Below are 15,384 nucleotides of genomic sequence, written 5' to 3' on the forward strand. Positions count from 1 at the left end.
TACCCAGTTACCTTGAGCTATGTTGAGTTCATTCATATCCAATGTCATTGATAAAATTAAAATTAATTAAAATAAATTTTAAAAGCCAAGAAGAAAGCCAACCCTAAGTTTTTTTTGTAAATAAGGTAATTCTGCAATTATTTGCTTTACTTTCCACGGTCTGTAAAAGGAAGAGCACTACAAATAGTTCTGCACCACGGGAAATAAATGTTTCAATTTTTGAAAATCCAACCAAGAATCAAAATCCGGGATCATAGGCCGCTGGGTTAAGATGTCAATTCATGCTTCTTAACGCATTCACAGAGGTAAGCAATTTTAGCGAATAAATCTGAACGCCCATGAGACTGCAATAAGGTATGCCCGCGCTAGCGATTGATTCCTTGTGATTGGAGGCCGTCTGCAAGAGATGCCATTACCCTATTTGGCCGGGCCATTCAGAACGCGTTTGCTTCCGCACTGGGTGGCTATGATTGGTGTTCTGACAGTAGACATGTTCCTGAAATAAACCCAGAAAACCACTAAACTCAGACAATGCTACAAAGTCTTAACACACAGCTGGTCTGGAAATAATTTCGCAAAAAATATGCATGGCTATGTGCATTAAATTCTGTGCTTTTAGACTAAATGTGATTCGAGCCACATAATACGCAACGTAACACTACTACAATAATGTTTTGCACCACCTGGATTTCTGTTCAAGCAGTTCATTGGGAGCAGCAAATTAAATAAACACATTTTAAGACACCAAAACATGCATTTGTCTGCACATACCTAATTAAAAAATAAAAGCGACAACTGTGCCAATCGTTTATATCATGCACCAAGTAGTGCAAAACTGTTTTTTTTTTAATGTGAAAATTTATATTCCCTCGATACGGTGATAGTCGTTCACACTTCCTTGTGTGACAAAATACCGTCAGGTTTGAATCGCTAATTATTAACAACGAGACTAATAATGTGTCAACAACTGTTGAGCACACAACGGATATAATATCTCTGTACGTGTTTATCGGGCAGGATTTCTTTTTTTCTGTGACGTCATCGTACCAGTGTAGGCGCATGCGCGTGACTGTTACGAATTAGCTTTGTGTAAAGATATTAATTGTTGCAGAGTGGAAACACGTTTAGCTAGGACATTGATTCAGGTGTAATTTTAAAGGAGCTAGTTTGTACCCAAAGTGAGACAGTAAAAATATTCGCCGAAATATACATTAGTGATAGTCAGTATTAAATTGAAAATTACAAAATAATCAAAGATGTTGTAAATATTTTCGGAATGATATAAAACGCGCCAGAGAAAAATTCGCGTCGAAAGGAATCCAAAAAGCCTAAAATGTCCAATGTCGAGCGCATGCGTGAGCTACGGCAGCGTCGAAAAGGAAATGAAAAAAAAAAATACGAATACGTAGCTGGCCCATTTCATCGGGCGTAACAGCGGCCAGCGACAGTCCAAACTTCTACGGATCAAGTGCAGGCGTCGTTGGAATGCAATACATAAAACAGTGTTAATATTAAATTACATATTAATGCGGAACACTTGTTATGATTTTATTCCGACTTTTTAACACGAAATATCTACGGAAAGGTCCCGAACTGCGCATATCTCTAGTTTTATATATATATATATTAGTTGCGTAGTTCGGCGAGCACAGATATGTCGCAAGTGGTTTAAGAGTGTTTTGTGGTCGAGCCATATCTCCCGCGCGGCGAGAGAATCTGATGGTAATACCGTGTTTACGCCAGGATCTCACGCTCGCGAGCCGCAATGCGCGCCGTGCTCCCTCCCCCCTCCTTATCCGACACTCTTCCGAGTCGCGGTGAACACGACGAGCGTCCAACCAGCAGCCCGGAGCGTGCCTCGCCGTCGCAGCCGCACATATGCGCCTCGCTCGGATTGGTCGCGAAGAAGACGTCGCTCCATCCCCTCACCCCTGCACCCGCCGTCGCCCCGTGCCCCCAGGGGGGAAGTCGGCAATCAGACGTGCGTCGGTCAGCGCGGAGATAAAGAGGGCGGTATCACCGGCCACCCGCCGCTATAAATCCCCGCGGACCGCCGCGACGAGTCCAAGTGGTGGGAGGCAGCGCTCGCGATGACGTGCAAGGTAAGCGCATCGCGGCCGTACAGTAAAAGCTCTTTCAACCTGCCGCGTTCCGGACTAGCAATTTCGCCGGGTTATCGAACGCCAACGTAGTTCAAAATGGGCATACAAATAACCAATTAATACCACAGTACTTAACTCTGGTGTTTTAAAACAAGTACGCTCTTTGTAAACAGTTCTGTATCCAGGAAGTATCAGAACACCGTGTAACAAATTTGTAATTTTTCAAGAGAGCTAGGTTTTGATTCGTTGCAACTTTATTTATATTCAGGTTTCTTTACTATTAATGCGAAATGCTTTATGAAATTTGGAACATTATTCACATACTTCTTTATTAAACAAAAAAAATAAAGATAATATTTTAATTTTTTTCGTTTTTAATTGATTTTTGTGATGTTGTATATTAGTCCTTTAAATATAAAATCACACTTAGAACATAATTTTATTAGTGCTCTAATTGCTGTAATACAAATAGATAAAACAAAAAAATTGTGTTCATGGGCATGGTGCAACTATACTTCATAATAACCGGACGCGACATTGTTGACCTGTGAGGTACAGAGTTGTAAAATTCTGCAAACGTAAATTGTAACCCTCTAGAAAATAGTCATTAATAGGAACAATATTCCAAACGTAATGGCCACGATTACAGAATGTACCAATAAAAAGTTTGTAATACTACAAGAAAGATATTGTAACTTTTTACAACATATGTTAGGGTTATTTTAGCATATACCAAATAGGTTTTTCGAGATACTTCTGAGTATTTATTACGAAAATTACGAACATTTTTATACTTTAATGGTTGTTGTTTTATTGTTTTAAACCATAGTAAAAACAATCGAATATTACACAATTTTACTTTATTTTGTATTATCGTGTTCATTATGTGTGCAGTTATTACTGTAAAGTTATTCACGGTTAACAAATAACTTCAACTATTGGAGGTACTTGGATAACACAAAGCACAAATGCCAGGGTAAAAATCTGAACCCAGTATTACTGCGAACACTATTTTGTAGTGATGCCGTTGTTTTCGTGTAAACGTTGTGCTGTTGCATGACTGTCCCGTGCACAGAAAGTGTATTGTTTTTATTATAAATAACATTTTTAAATTATTTATTATTATTTGTTTACATTTTTCATGTCTATGCTATATTCTTTTCTATTGGACGTATCTACGAGTGCAAAACTCTATGGCGTAGCCCAAGTGACTTTGAGGCTTCAATTAGCAAGACCCCTCTAGGGAACAAATGACGTTAACGGCAAATTGAGCTTTTTGAACGTAATTTGCATAAAAGAACTTTCATTGTTGAAAATTCACGTTTTAAATTTGAGACATTTTAGTGTTTTCAGATGTGTTGTTGAATGTCTGTATTTTGTTTTGATGTGTTAATTAAGTCAACGATCTTTGTGTCTCGGCCAATGAGAGGCCATGTTGCTTAATTTAAGCGTCATTGTTAAAGTTAAGAAAAAAGTTTGGAATGACTACGGCGTTGGCTAGACAGCTTGGTTTCAATCCCATTAAAAATCTGATAATTCTACGAGCTAAACAGATCATCCAGTTGAAGGGATGGTTTTAATCGCCGTACAAACATAATTATAAGTAATTTATATAGGGCACATCCTATATGATGTGTAATTAGGTGTGAAATTAACGTGAGTAAAATTGACTCATGATGCTATTTTGAACAGACCGTATTTCTGCATAAACGTATTTGATTTTGCCAACACTTATATAAATTTTGATTTTTGTGTCGAACTGAGTAAAGTCCTGCAAAGATAAACCATTTTATAAGCCAATTACTATTCTGATTTACACTTTCTTAGTTCTAACCCAGAGGTGAAATGAGACGGAGTTCTCATGATGTTCTACCATATCTATATACTGAATTCAGCCGAGGTACACTAAATTAAATAAAATTACGACGATAATAAACTATATTTTTACACGCTAAATTCGATCTAGAGTGAGAGCAACAGACACGATAATTTGGATTTATGAACTTTTGTTGTATTTAACATGAGTGCAACCTATCTCCTGTTTATTTGAAAACATAAGAGTATACCACTGGTCAAACCAATAAGTATCTATATATTTGTCTGATTAAAGATTATTTGTTTAATGTTATTTTATTCTGTTATTACTTCACAGTGTATATGTTTTTGTTTAATAACCCTAAACTACATGTTATCACTCTCATACCAATTCTAGATCTGAAGTGTTATATTTTTTTTTTCTCTTATGTATTACATAAGAGTGGCGCCCAGAAACAATTCAAACTAACCAAAGAGTCTACACTCAACAGAGTGGCCATACTAACGCTGTATTAACGCTGAGAACACAAAGTTAAAAAAAAAAATTATCTTAACTTCCTTAAGTTCTGTATTTCTCGTCACTAAAATTTTTACATTTTAATTGCATTTCTGAGTAAGTTCGTTGTTCATAACGCATCATTATTTTATAAGTCCTGCAGCATGTGAATTAATTTTGTTTATAGAATTCCGTGTATTGGAACTATTCAATAGTCCGTGTTATATTACGTTACGTCATGTTTCTTAAACGAACATTATGTCACCACATTAAACCTAATTCATCACTTTATTCAGCGATGTTTAGTATTAGCATACAACACGGTTGTTATGATACCCTCTTGTTTTGATACGCATCGTTGTATTTCAGTGATGTTCTCATCCGTGCCTCTTAAATATCTCAGATAGGTAACGAATTGGTACCTATCTAATTTATGTCATGAGAACTTGAAATGCTTTCAAAACTCTTGCTACGAAGCTCTAGAGACTGCGTTTGAATAATAGAAATATTTTATAATTCGCAAAAGGAAGCAAATAATAATGACAATTTTTGTGTTTCAATGCTTTTATAAAATGTGAGCCTTCGGTGCTTTGTTCATAATTTATGTGTTACTTTAAATCCTACCGTGAAATAAAGCTCATGCCATCCATGTGTCGATGTAACTTGTTTTGACGCGTAGCAGCGTGTTAGGCTTGCTTTCGGGAGGTCGTGGCTTCGATCCTAGTCAACTACACTGAACGTGATTCATCTCACCTCAGGCATTGTGCGGTTCTGTGGTTAGGCCCACAAACAATAAAACTGACCATCCGAAGCAAGCCTGGTATATTGAAATATGATAACCGGTAGTAACGATGAACTTTGAGCTCGCTAAAAATGCTGGCGACGCAGTAATGCGGCCTGGTGACTTAAGTCAAAAGACGGAATCCACACGGAAAAAAAAACCAAACGCAAGCGGTTCCATTGATGCTGTTCCGAACCATAGAATGCCGAACTACAGGTATTACCATCTAAGTAATGCCAATATGGCATCGGTATATTCAATGCCTATATTTTAGTCCTGAAAGAATGTACCTACCTTTGTTTCTCAGAAGTTAGCAAAGACTTAAAATATTTGTGGTAATTGTTTACTGTAGGGGCGTCACTCTAAAAAAAAGTAAACACCCGAAAATGGATTTATTATGTTCCTTGTTTTATTTCTAATCATTCTATGAAGACGCTTTCTGATATTTGAAATATTTTTGCTTGAAATTAACAGTTTTAACTTTTGCCTAAGTAGCAACGCCATGCTTGATTCATCCTAACTGTGCTTGCGAACTTCTTGCCTCAGTAATGACAGTGACCTGCTGCGTAACAAATGTACTTGCTGCAATTTTCAAATAAAGTTTTTTTTTTTTTTTTTTTTTTTGGCTTTTCAAGGCTTTTACCCACAGTTAACCTCAACTTCATGGCCCTACCCGCTAGCAAGTTTCTCAAAATCTAGAAGGAATTTCAAAACGATATTTTCGGTATACATGCAGGAACATCTGCAGTGCTCAAACAAATAAAACTGTAAAATCGTGTTCTAGTTTGGTGGCTTTACCTTTAAAAAAATACCCGAAAATGATGTTTTTGAAAACTACAGATGTTTACCCCGGGAACAGCGTTTTGAAATTCTTACTAGATTTTGAAAAGCTTGTTAGTGGGCAAGATCAGGAAGTCGATGTATATTGTCGGGTAAAAGCCATTAAAAACGAGAAAAAAATATTTATTTGAAAATTGCAGCAAGTATTTTAGCTACGCAATAAGTTCTGAATCTAAGGTCACTGTTATTATTGAGACCAGCTGTTTCCAAGCACAGTAGTGACTCATGTCGGTGCCTGTGGTTCTGCACAGGCGAACGTTAAAACTGTTAATTGCATGCGAGGTTCTTAAAATATCGGAATGCTCTTCCAGAATGTATAGAAATAAAACTAGGAACTGAATAAATCCATTTCTGGGTGTTTAATTTTTCTTAGTGACACCCCTACAGTAAACAATTACCATACTTGTTCGCAGGCTTTCATGGCCATTGTCTGAAGTATCTTGGCTTCTGGGTTGTAGCCGTGTCCTTGACAAATAATTCACCGACGTTTCGATCGATATCGCAGTCGCCATCATCATGGAGCAGTTACCTACAGTAAGTAAATGCTCCCTGATTATGGCGACTGCGATGTCGACCGAAACGTCGGTGAATTATTCGCCAAGGACACGGCTACAACCCAGAAGCCAAGCTACATCAATTACCATACTTGCTTCACGAAATAAGGTGGCCTAGGTGTAGCCTTTGGTAAGTTGGACCACACTTGAATATTTTTTTCTGGGTTAAAAAAAAAAACATCGCAGGCACCGCCGACTAACATCAAGTAATTAAAATTATATTTATAAAATAAAATAGCTCAGTTAGGTTAACTGGGTATAATTTTGGCGGTAACAGTCCTATCCGACATTACCTGCGCACCTGCGGTCAACTGCTTATGAATTCTACAACGAAATTATCCCAACGGCATACAGGAGAAAGAAGATATATATTGCGAGTACGAATATTTGTCACTGGTGTGGGGACATGGACACCGCGTACCACAGGGTAATATCATGTACATATGCCATACCATTATGGCGCTGGGCAAAACTCCGCATTGCTACAGTTATGACCGTCCCAGTCGTCGACCTGCCAGATGATGATATTGTGAATATTCGATTCAAGTTGTTTCCGCGTGTGTGCCAGCGCGGAGTTAAGTGGCTCTTCACCCAAGCCCTGCAGTACACGTTATCCGCGATAGTGCCGCCGGACACACAGGATTTCTTGCAACATCTCAGACTAGAACGATGGGAATTAATTAAAAACGGTACCCTCAAACAAAGTTGTGGACACACCTTATTTGGGTTTTAAGCATGGTTTGTAAACGGTAGCATTGCACTGGAGTGTTTTATAGATAGGACCAATAACTGAACTGCCATGATCCCAATGTATATGTAATATAATGTATTCTGCTTCTAACAATAAAAAAAGTTGAAAAAAAGGTATCCCAGTTGGTAGCAAACGAGACTATAAATCTCATTGTCGTTGGTTCGCGCCTCGCTTCGAGTTACAGGACAATGCTTAGTTCCTCTATTTTCAACGGTTTTGTGTTGCACTGCTATGCGCTTAGGCTTACGGCATCTGTACCAGCAAGAATTATGATGGGCTCCGATTTGAATTGTAAACCGAATTAGTGGTGCTGAACCGAGTGGCGTTGATAAATGATATGTCGTGTCTACGACACTTGCCTTGGCAGGCCAGAGTTCCGAGCCGTCGGCACTCCGTTTCCCACCTCTGAAGCCAGCCGGAGAATGGAGTTCAGACCCCTCTTACCACATCCTTGCTTCCCTCCAGAAAGCTGAACCTCTAGACCGGTTCAGAGTAACCGGGCGGATGAATCATTGATGGATTGAAAGAATTAATCATGCGCTACAAGTTCATCGAATGGTATGCGAACGATGAATTGTGCATAAAATATCATACTGATTTTACTAAATGTATGGCTGAAATGGGATTAGGAAATGGGAAGAAAATTTGAAATATATATATAACTTAAGTGATTGGATGTATACTTCTTTAGGCGCATTATGGAAGAAAAATGAGAGTGGATTTTTACGCTGTGCGTGCAGCATGTAACGAAAATTGACAGGATGAAAAAAAAGGCTACACACAAATAAAAGTTATATATGTGCCTTTAATTCATAAACCATATAGTTAAAAACATTTATTTATTGCAAATATTAGTGATATAAATTGTGTTAAAAAATTTTTTTTTGTGTATTTATATAAATGAGTTTATGTTCCTGTATGAATAATTTATTTTCATTATAAATTATTACCTTATTGTTTAACACATGATTAAAATAAACATTCCGTTTGTTTATTGATATTCATTATTAATTAAAATTTATCTCGATTATTTTACTGAATTCAGTAGTTAATTTTATACATGTATTTATATCATTATTTAATACTGAGTATTTATTTAAAAAATTTAATGTTATTTTTTTAATTTACCGAACGAATTAAAATCACTCCAATCATTTTATTATCATATTTCTATTAATTATTTGTATTCTAAATTATAGTTAGTTTTTCTATTGCGCCAAGTAAGTATAACTTTTAACGTGCGTACGTAAGTCCACGCGTCCATTTTTTTCTTAACTGAGAACAAAAACTCTGCATTTAGTGAATTATGTAATGTACAAGTTTAATTATATTATCTGTTAAGATTTTTCGGAGTTTCTAAATATGAATGAAATATCTGTATTTTTTTGTTAAGAGCAATAAGGCCTACGACCTACCCCGCTCTGAAATAACACACTAATGAGTAAATGTTATGTACTTCCATTGATATATATACGTATGTATGTGTTTGTATACTCTGTAAATAATTAGGTCGAATTGATCTAACGGAAACAAAATATAATTATGCTGATAGAGTAGCAAACTGAGAGAGGAGGACCATAAATTACCACAAATATCCTAGAAGAGTGGTTTCCATGAAATATAATAACGTGTTTTATTAATTGAAAATCCACTAGAGACATGCTCACACACCTAAACCAGTGTGGATGAAATAGTTGGCCATGTTCTAGCATTTTCTTGGAGTGTTTGCGAGGGGGGGGGGGGGGGACATGGCTCCATCGAGGCTAAAATTATAGTCATAAAGAATGTGAGTACAGAGTTTCATTATCACACAGACTCGCTCGGTTGATGCACCATGAAATCACAACTATGTATTAAGGTTATTTTTTTTATGCGTCCAATGGGCAACGAGATCGTTATCAACGGTAAAACACAACGAAACAGAACACATGTTGGGAAAGTAATGAACCATGCCGTTATACGTAATGAACCATCCCAACATTTACCTGAAATAATATAGGAAACTATTTAAAACTATAATTAGATCTTCTCGAATCCAAGTCCAATGTTTTACCATTCATTTACTTCGCTCTTAAATCGTTAATGCTATCATTAAGACGTATTATTTGTATCTACAGGAAGAATACCTAGATACCAGGATTTTTATGTAGTTGCAATGATGCTATAAAATCATTACGTACTTGCACAGTAAATGTTTATTTTCTTTTGTTACAGATTTTGACTGTATTTATTGTGGTCGTGGTATCATGCTTTGTGGGAGTTCATTCCATCTACAGTGAACTTGTACCCACGGCAAAGAAGATGGATTTCCACAAGCCTTACCCGTACGGCAACTTCCCGAAGTACCACCACCCTTACGTTCCGGAGTACCACGTTCTCCCGTTCCCGTGGTTCTGCCCGAGCGCTAACGCGCCGTGGTACCCTCCCTGCGCCTGTGTTACCCCGCGCTGCTGCTGCTGCTACCCGCTGTGCCGGGACGCGCCCGGGTGCTGCCTGCAGTGCGAGGACGTGCCACCGTGTTCCTCCTCGACCACAACCACCACCACGACCACGAAGAAGCCGCCCTGCGCCCGGGGCAAGCACCACGGCGGAGATGACAAGCACCACGTAAACAACTCATTGTTTAGTCCGTAGCGTGGCCGGCCACGCACCTGGCCACAGTGCGGGGGGGCTCCGGGTTCGAATCCCGGACAAGACTCGGACGCAACTTGTGTTGTCCTGATCGTCTACCTGGCACTTACCAACAACCACAATTCAGAGACCGGGAAAAATTCGCGGATTCGTTTCCGCGCTATGCTGGGATCCAAACACCTCGTACCTTCATATATATGACTTCTGTGATTGGCTCACGTTTTACGTTAAGGACTTTGTGAGCCAGTGAAAAAAAACCTTCAAGCAAAGAAGTATCGAATCGGAAGCATCATTCTCGTTGACAGGTCTCGGGAGTAATTAGCCGATGAGCATGTGGCATTTGCCCGAATACGTGGGGAATCGTGGAGTCTATCCTAGAGGTCATTGAACTCGCGAAATTTTCCAGTCCCTACCACAATTACATATCTACTTAGGGAAGGGAGGGATGATGGTTGGCCCTGTGGTGACTGACAAACTTACCAGAGTACCACTTTTCCTTTTAAAAATTTATATTAAAAAAAATTATTGAATAATTTATAAAAAATGTATCTAGTGTGTCTGGCTGGTGGACGAAAGAGCCTGCCTGGGTTCGATTCCCGGCCGGGAAGAGGATTTTTTCCGATCTTCTCCCTGGGTTCATCTCGCGTAAGGCAATGGCAAACCACCGCATAATCAACCTGCATCGACAAGCATAGGGACGTCACGGCTGTCTTCACCGTGGCGTTGCCTGTTGTCAAGACAACCATTAATGAGTGAAAAGACTCGTCTTTGTCAATTACAACCGGAGATTTTAGTACAAATGTTCTTAAAGTTAAAAAAATATTTTTTTTGTAACCCTGTGTTTTCTGAACAGTTACATGGAACGTAACAGTAGTATTAAAATGAAAGTGTTTTTTTATTAATACATCACTTCTGTAAGCGCTCATGCCATGTTCAATGGACTCGGGAAATTTCACCCAAGCCCGACAGATGGGGATTGATGATAAATATGATTCAAACAATCAAATTGTCGTTTGTTGTGCTTGTCGCCAGCCAAACCCAGCGTGTAACTATATGTTACCACCCTGGAATTAGTACGTGTTATTAACAACGGATCATTTAATTACCATCTTCCTAATGTGTGAGTAAGGAACAAACATACTGGTTTATTTCATATAAATCAATGTTAGTCTAAAAATATATGTTAGTAATAAACACCTTATTCGAATTTTTTTAACAAGAGGAGCGACCTTTTTGTAACTTGTGATATTACAAAACATTGCCTGCAGATACCAAAAACTAGCAGTGAGCCAAACTGTTATTTCTAATAACATGTTTCACTATTCCATTTCCTAAGCGATATCAGTAACTGAAACTACACAAACACTTTTGAAATAATAGAGCATTTAATTTTATTTTACCCATACATAATCTTTAAAATTTACAACATGTTTCTTAAAATTTTACAAATAAAATCTTGTTAAATAATTTCCAATTTTTTTTTTAACTTTACAAAATTGTTGGTGTGTAACATCTTAGCACTAGGTATATGGTGGGAGTAATTTCGTGAATGCGACGGATACCAAGGAACGTAAATGTGTCACAAACACACGGTGCTGCCACCTGTGTGAGGTGGCGCGAAACCAAAGTTCGCAAAGTCAAAGGGGAAACTTTATAGTTTTAACCTTTTTAATGAATTTGAACATTGTGATCAGCATTTTAATACAATTCCGTGTATAAAATCAGGCCCAAAAAGCAATGGTTTAGTATTTTTCAAGTCATTTTCTGTTTTTATCGGAGCCATTTCATTGCATAGTTAATTATTTTTACTATGCACATCGACTGATTTAATATTCAAAGTAGCTTCTCCGGCAACGAATTCTAGTGGAGAGAGCGGAAAGTATGTGTGATTCGCGTATAGAAATATAGTTGAAAAAACAACTTGCGTGTACTTGTCACGCTCGGGATTAATTCAAAAGAAATCTAACTTTAAATGTCGTGCCCGATGTTTGCATTGCGAGTGTGTTTGCAAGCTGGCTCTCTCGTGCCGCCCAGCAGCAAGGCGGGAAGCAGGCCCACAAGGACGAGTGCGCGCGCCGCGGAGGTGAGGACGACCAGTGGCCCGGCGACGACCAGGGCTGGAGGGTCGACGACCCCGGCGTGGCCCTCGGCGGCTCCTCCTCGTGGGCTGCCAGCGCGGCCCTGCGCCGGTGACGGCCCTTCCCCGGGCTCCCTGCCCCCCAGCACCACGTCAGAACTCACCTCGACTCCCTCGTGTTGAACTGCTTTAGACACTCTTCATTGCAAACATGTGGCTAAAACAATACGTGTTACTGCTTTTGTCTGCGACACCTGTTTTTGTAATACCAACCATGAATTTCACTTGGTTTCAATAACCCTGCCATCTATGGCGAATTCGAAATATCGTGAATAAAGAAGAAGAAAATTGTGTGAAGGGGGCTCGTGTACAGATTACCCCACTTTCCACAGAAAAAAAAGCATTTTACCATCCAGTTCGAAGCCTCCATTCCTGATGTTTTGGAACCGCCTCTGGCTGCAATGCAGTCCACACTGCGTCCTGTAATATATATATATGGATGAAACGATGGGATTCGAAATCTGAGATCTTTGTTTGCAGTAAACCAGAGTATAGTAGTGACATATGTGTGTATTAAAGAATGCAGCAAGCTAATTCGATGATGACAAAGACCAGCACTTGCATGCCCCTTTTCCCATTACCTAACAACTAAAATAAAAAAAGATAGAGTGACAAGTATAAAAATTATCCAATCCACAAAGAACCTCACACGTAACTTTCGAAGTAGGTTCAATTTTTTTTGTATAAATGTTGAAGTCGGTTCAGTTTCTTTTTTTGTAAAAATGTAATTTTATTCACTTCTTTTTTTTTTTTGGTGATAGGCTACTTGTTAATTTCATTTTTTTTCTCATGACCTTTGAAAAATGTTAAAAGAAATTTCTGAAGAGCAATTAGTTATCTTTTTTTTAATTTTTAGACTGCCCGTTAAACTAAAAAGGTATTCCGCACCACCCCAAACCCAAAACCCTCCGATCATCCGCCCCTCTCACTCGAGCCCGGGTCCGCCGCTGCCTGGAGCGCACTCTCACACGAGGGCGCTTCTCCCCGGGAGAGGCCTCATGTCCGCACTCGACGTCAAGTTACTTCTGCAGCTGTGCAAGAAGAGGAATCTGTGTACTTCTCGCCTGCTTCCAGGCAATGAAACAATGTCACCATTTTGAAAAGCGTTGTGTATGTTGCATTTTATTGGAGAATTTAGTCATTAAAATACTCGTCAAATAATAACTACCCTTTTTTTTATTTCACCTGGTTTAAGTTTCAACAACCTAACTCACGAAGAAAAATTGGTAGAAATTTTGTTTGTTTTTAATAGTTCGTGTGTTTGTAATATATTGTAAAAGTTTACTTTTTAGGATTAAATTTATTAATCTTTGGGGGAGGGAATAATGTATACCTTTATAGTTGACTTACACCATTTGTAGAGGCCAAAAATCATAGTCGAATATATTGCTCTTGTGCACCACAAGGGTAGGTTAAGTATTTGGGGGTATCCAAACGCATAGCTATGTAGGCACATGAATTTTGGCGTGGCCTTAAGGAGGAATTAGGCCCCGCCATTTTGTTTTTTTCAAACTTTTGATGATTCTAATTTTGAACCATTTACCACAATATTTTGGCATGCCAAGGCATACATCGCAATTCCCAGACCTTTTACACATCGTTGCAACCACATACGTTATTTAACCTGACGTTATTGCACGCTCGCGTCTACAACTGCCAATGATAATCACATCAGTTCACGAGTGATGGCTTCAGCAAGTAGCCAAAGCGAAGCCCTTTTTTTTTTTGCAAGCGGTATGGAACTATTTGAAAATGGGAAGATGGCGAGGTGTGATTCCCTCCTGGTCGCGTGCGGGCGGGCGAGATGTCTACAGCTGCCCCTCGCCGCCTGCCGAGGGCCGCGGTGAGACCGGCGACTGCATACTCCACGCTCCGCGCCGAGCTGGTCTCCACACACTTCCTCACGGTGGTCGACGTTCCTCTGTTGCGTCTGACTTGTAAGAGGGGGGGGGGGTGTGATTTTCAAGATTTCTTTGTGCCTGGGTTTACATAAACAAGACGAAAATTATAACTCTATCGTTATTATAATTCATAGGAAACCATACAAGAAATATGGTATGCACAGTCATCACATTAAAAAAAATAATTGTAGGGTAAGAAAAGTTGAAAGTATGTCAAATAATTGAGATGCCAACCGACAAAATTAAACCCCTCCCTTCATTCCCCGGTCAATGGCCCTGGAAACATATGTCAAAATATTTGAACATGAAATAACAATCTACATTTTGTGTTGATGGCCATCGACTAAACTTGGCAGAACCACTTCCCCCCACCCAGACACATTCTATCGGTTGTGCTTTGGTTGCAGAGTATCTCGTTTCGAACAGTTCTTGAGTTATAGTCAAGCTGGAAAATGACTCGTCGCTCAGATATGTTTGTATTTCAACTAAATTAATTGTCACTAATTTTATACTTTTTAAACTTCCTCAAAACTATTTTTGGCAAATGTATGTCATGACTCGCCAGTGTTTATTCGTTTCAGATGTGACGACTATCCCGTGAAAATTAACTAAAAACACGCTATTCCGCTATGTCCGTTTGGCGTTTTAATACCTCTATAATGAAAATTAAAAGAACTTGCAAACATGTTAAAATATGACTACTCTCAAAATAATTTTACAAATATGAAGTATTGTATGTTGCATTTAGTGTGAAGAAAAATTTTCAGCAAGATATGAATTATGAATTATGTTTACATAAACCATTCATCTTTTGTGAACAAGGATAACAAAGGATTTATGATCCATCCAAAAATATATTGAAAAATTTTTCTGATGTTTGAGTTAAAGACTAGCCTACTTGTAAAATAATACTTACGTGTTTAAATACATGTAATGAATATATTATATTTTATGGGAGATAAATAATCATTGTATATAAGTTTTGTTATAAACTCATGTGATTTTCGCAAATAAATGTCAGATGTAATTTGTCTACTCACACTTAGGTCATTTAGTCAGACAATATCTTACAGGCGAAGCATATTTTAAATCTTTTAAAAGCAATAAAGTATATCATGACACTAAATTAAATTTATATTTTTCATTAACACCAGACTCATGTTACCATGTGACCACCAGAACGTATATGCAACGTCGTTTCGTTCTAAGCCAATACCTTGGAACTTGAGTGTAGTGACTAATAGTTCTCGCATTATGCTAAACGTATGCAATCATGAGTTGAGTAAAGAAGATTGTATTTTATTAAAAATTCATTTATTTTAATTCTGAAATGTGATTAAATTCAACAAATAAGTCCAATACTGTAAACATCAAAG

General features: G+C 38.3%; 1 protein-coding gene across 2 annotated transcripts; it reads left to right on the forward strand.

The window, feature by feature from the left end:
* The first annotated feature begins 1,996 nt into the window (after positions 1–1,996).
* Positions 1,997–13,271, forward strand: LOC134535811 (uncharacterized). Of its 2 annotated transcripts, none has more exons than XM_063375099.1 (3): positions 1,997–2,102; positions 9,554–9,946; positions 12,005–13,271. In XM_063375099.1, exons 1-3 carry the CDS (start codon positions 2,091–2,093, stop codon positions 12,161–12,163), a joined length of 564 nt encoding a protein of 187 aa, XP_063231169.1. In that variant the 5' UTR covers positions 1,997–2,090; the 3' UTR covers positions 12,164–13,271. The 2 variants fall into 2 exon arrangements, with proteins under 2 accessions (XP_063231169.1, XP_063231177.1); XM_063375107.1 differs by having other exon boundaries at positions 12,008–13,271.
* Positions 13,272–15,384: the final 2,113 nt, after the last annotated feature.

Source organism: Bacillus rossius, chromosome 1 (assembly GCF_032445375.1).
Source record: "Bacillus rossius redtenbacheri isolate Brsri chromosome 1, Brsri_v3, whole genome shotgun sequence".
NCBI lineage: Eukaryota > Metazoa > Arthropoda > Insecta > Phasmatodea > Bacillidae > Bacillus > Bacillus rossius.

Coding starts and splice junctions, on each gene's coding strand:
- LOC134535811 (XM_063375099.1), top strand. Junction 9,947..12,004: donor GCGGAGATGACAAGCACCAC/GTAAACAACTCA, acceptor CGTGCCGCCCAG/CAGCAAGGCGGGAAGCAGGC.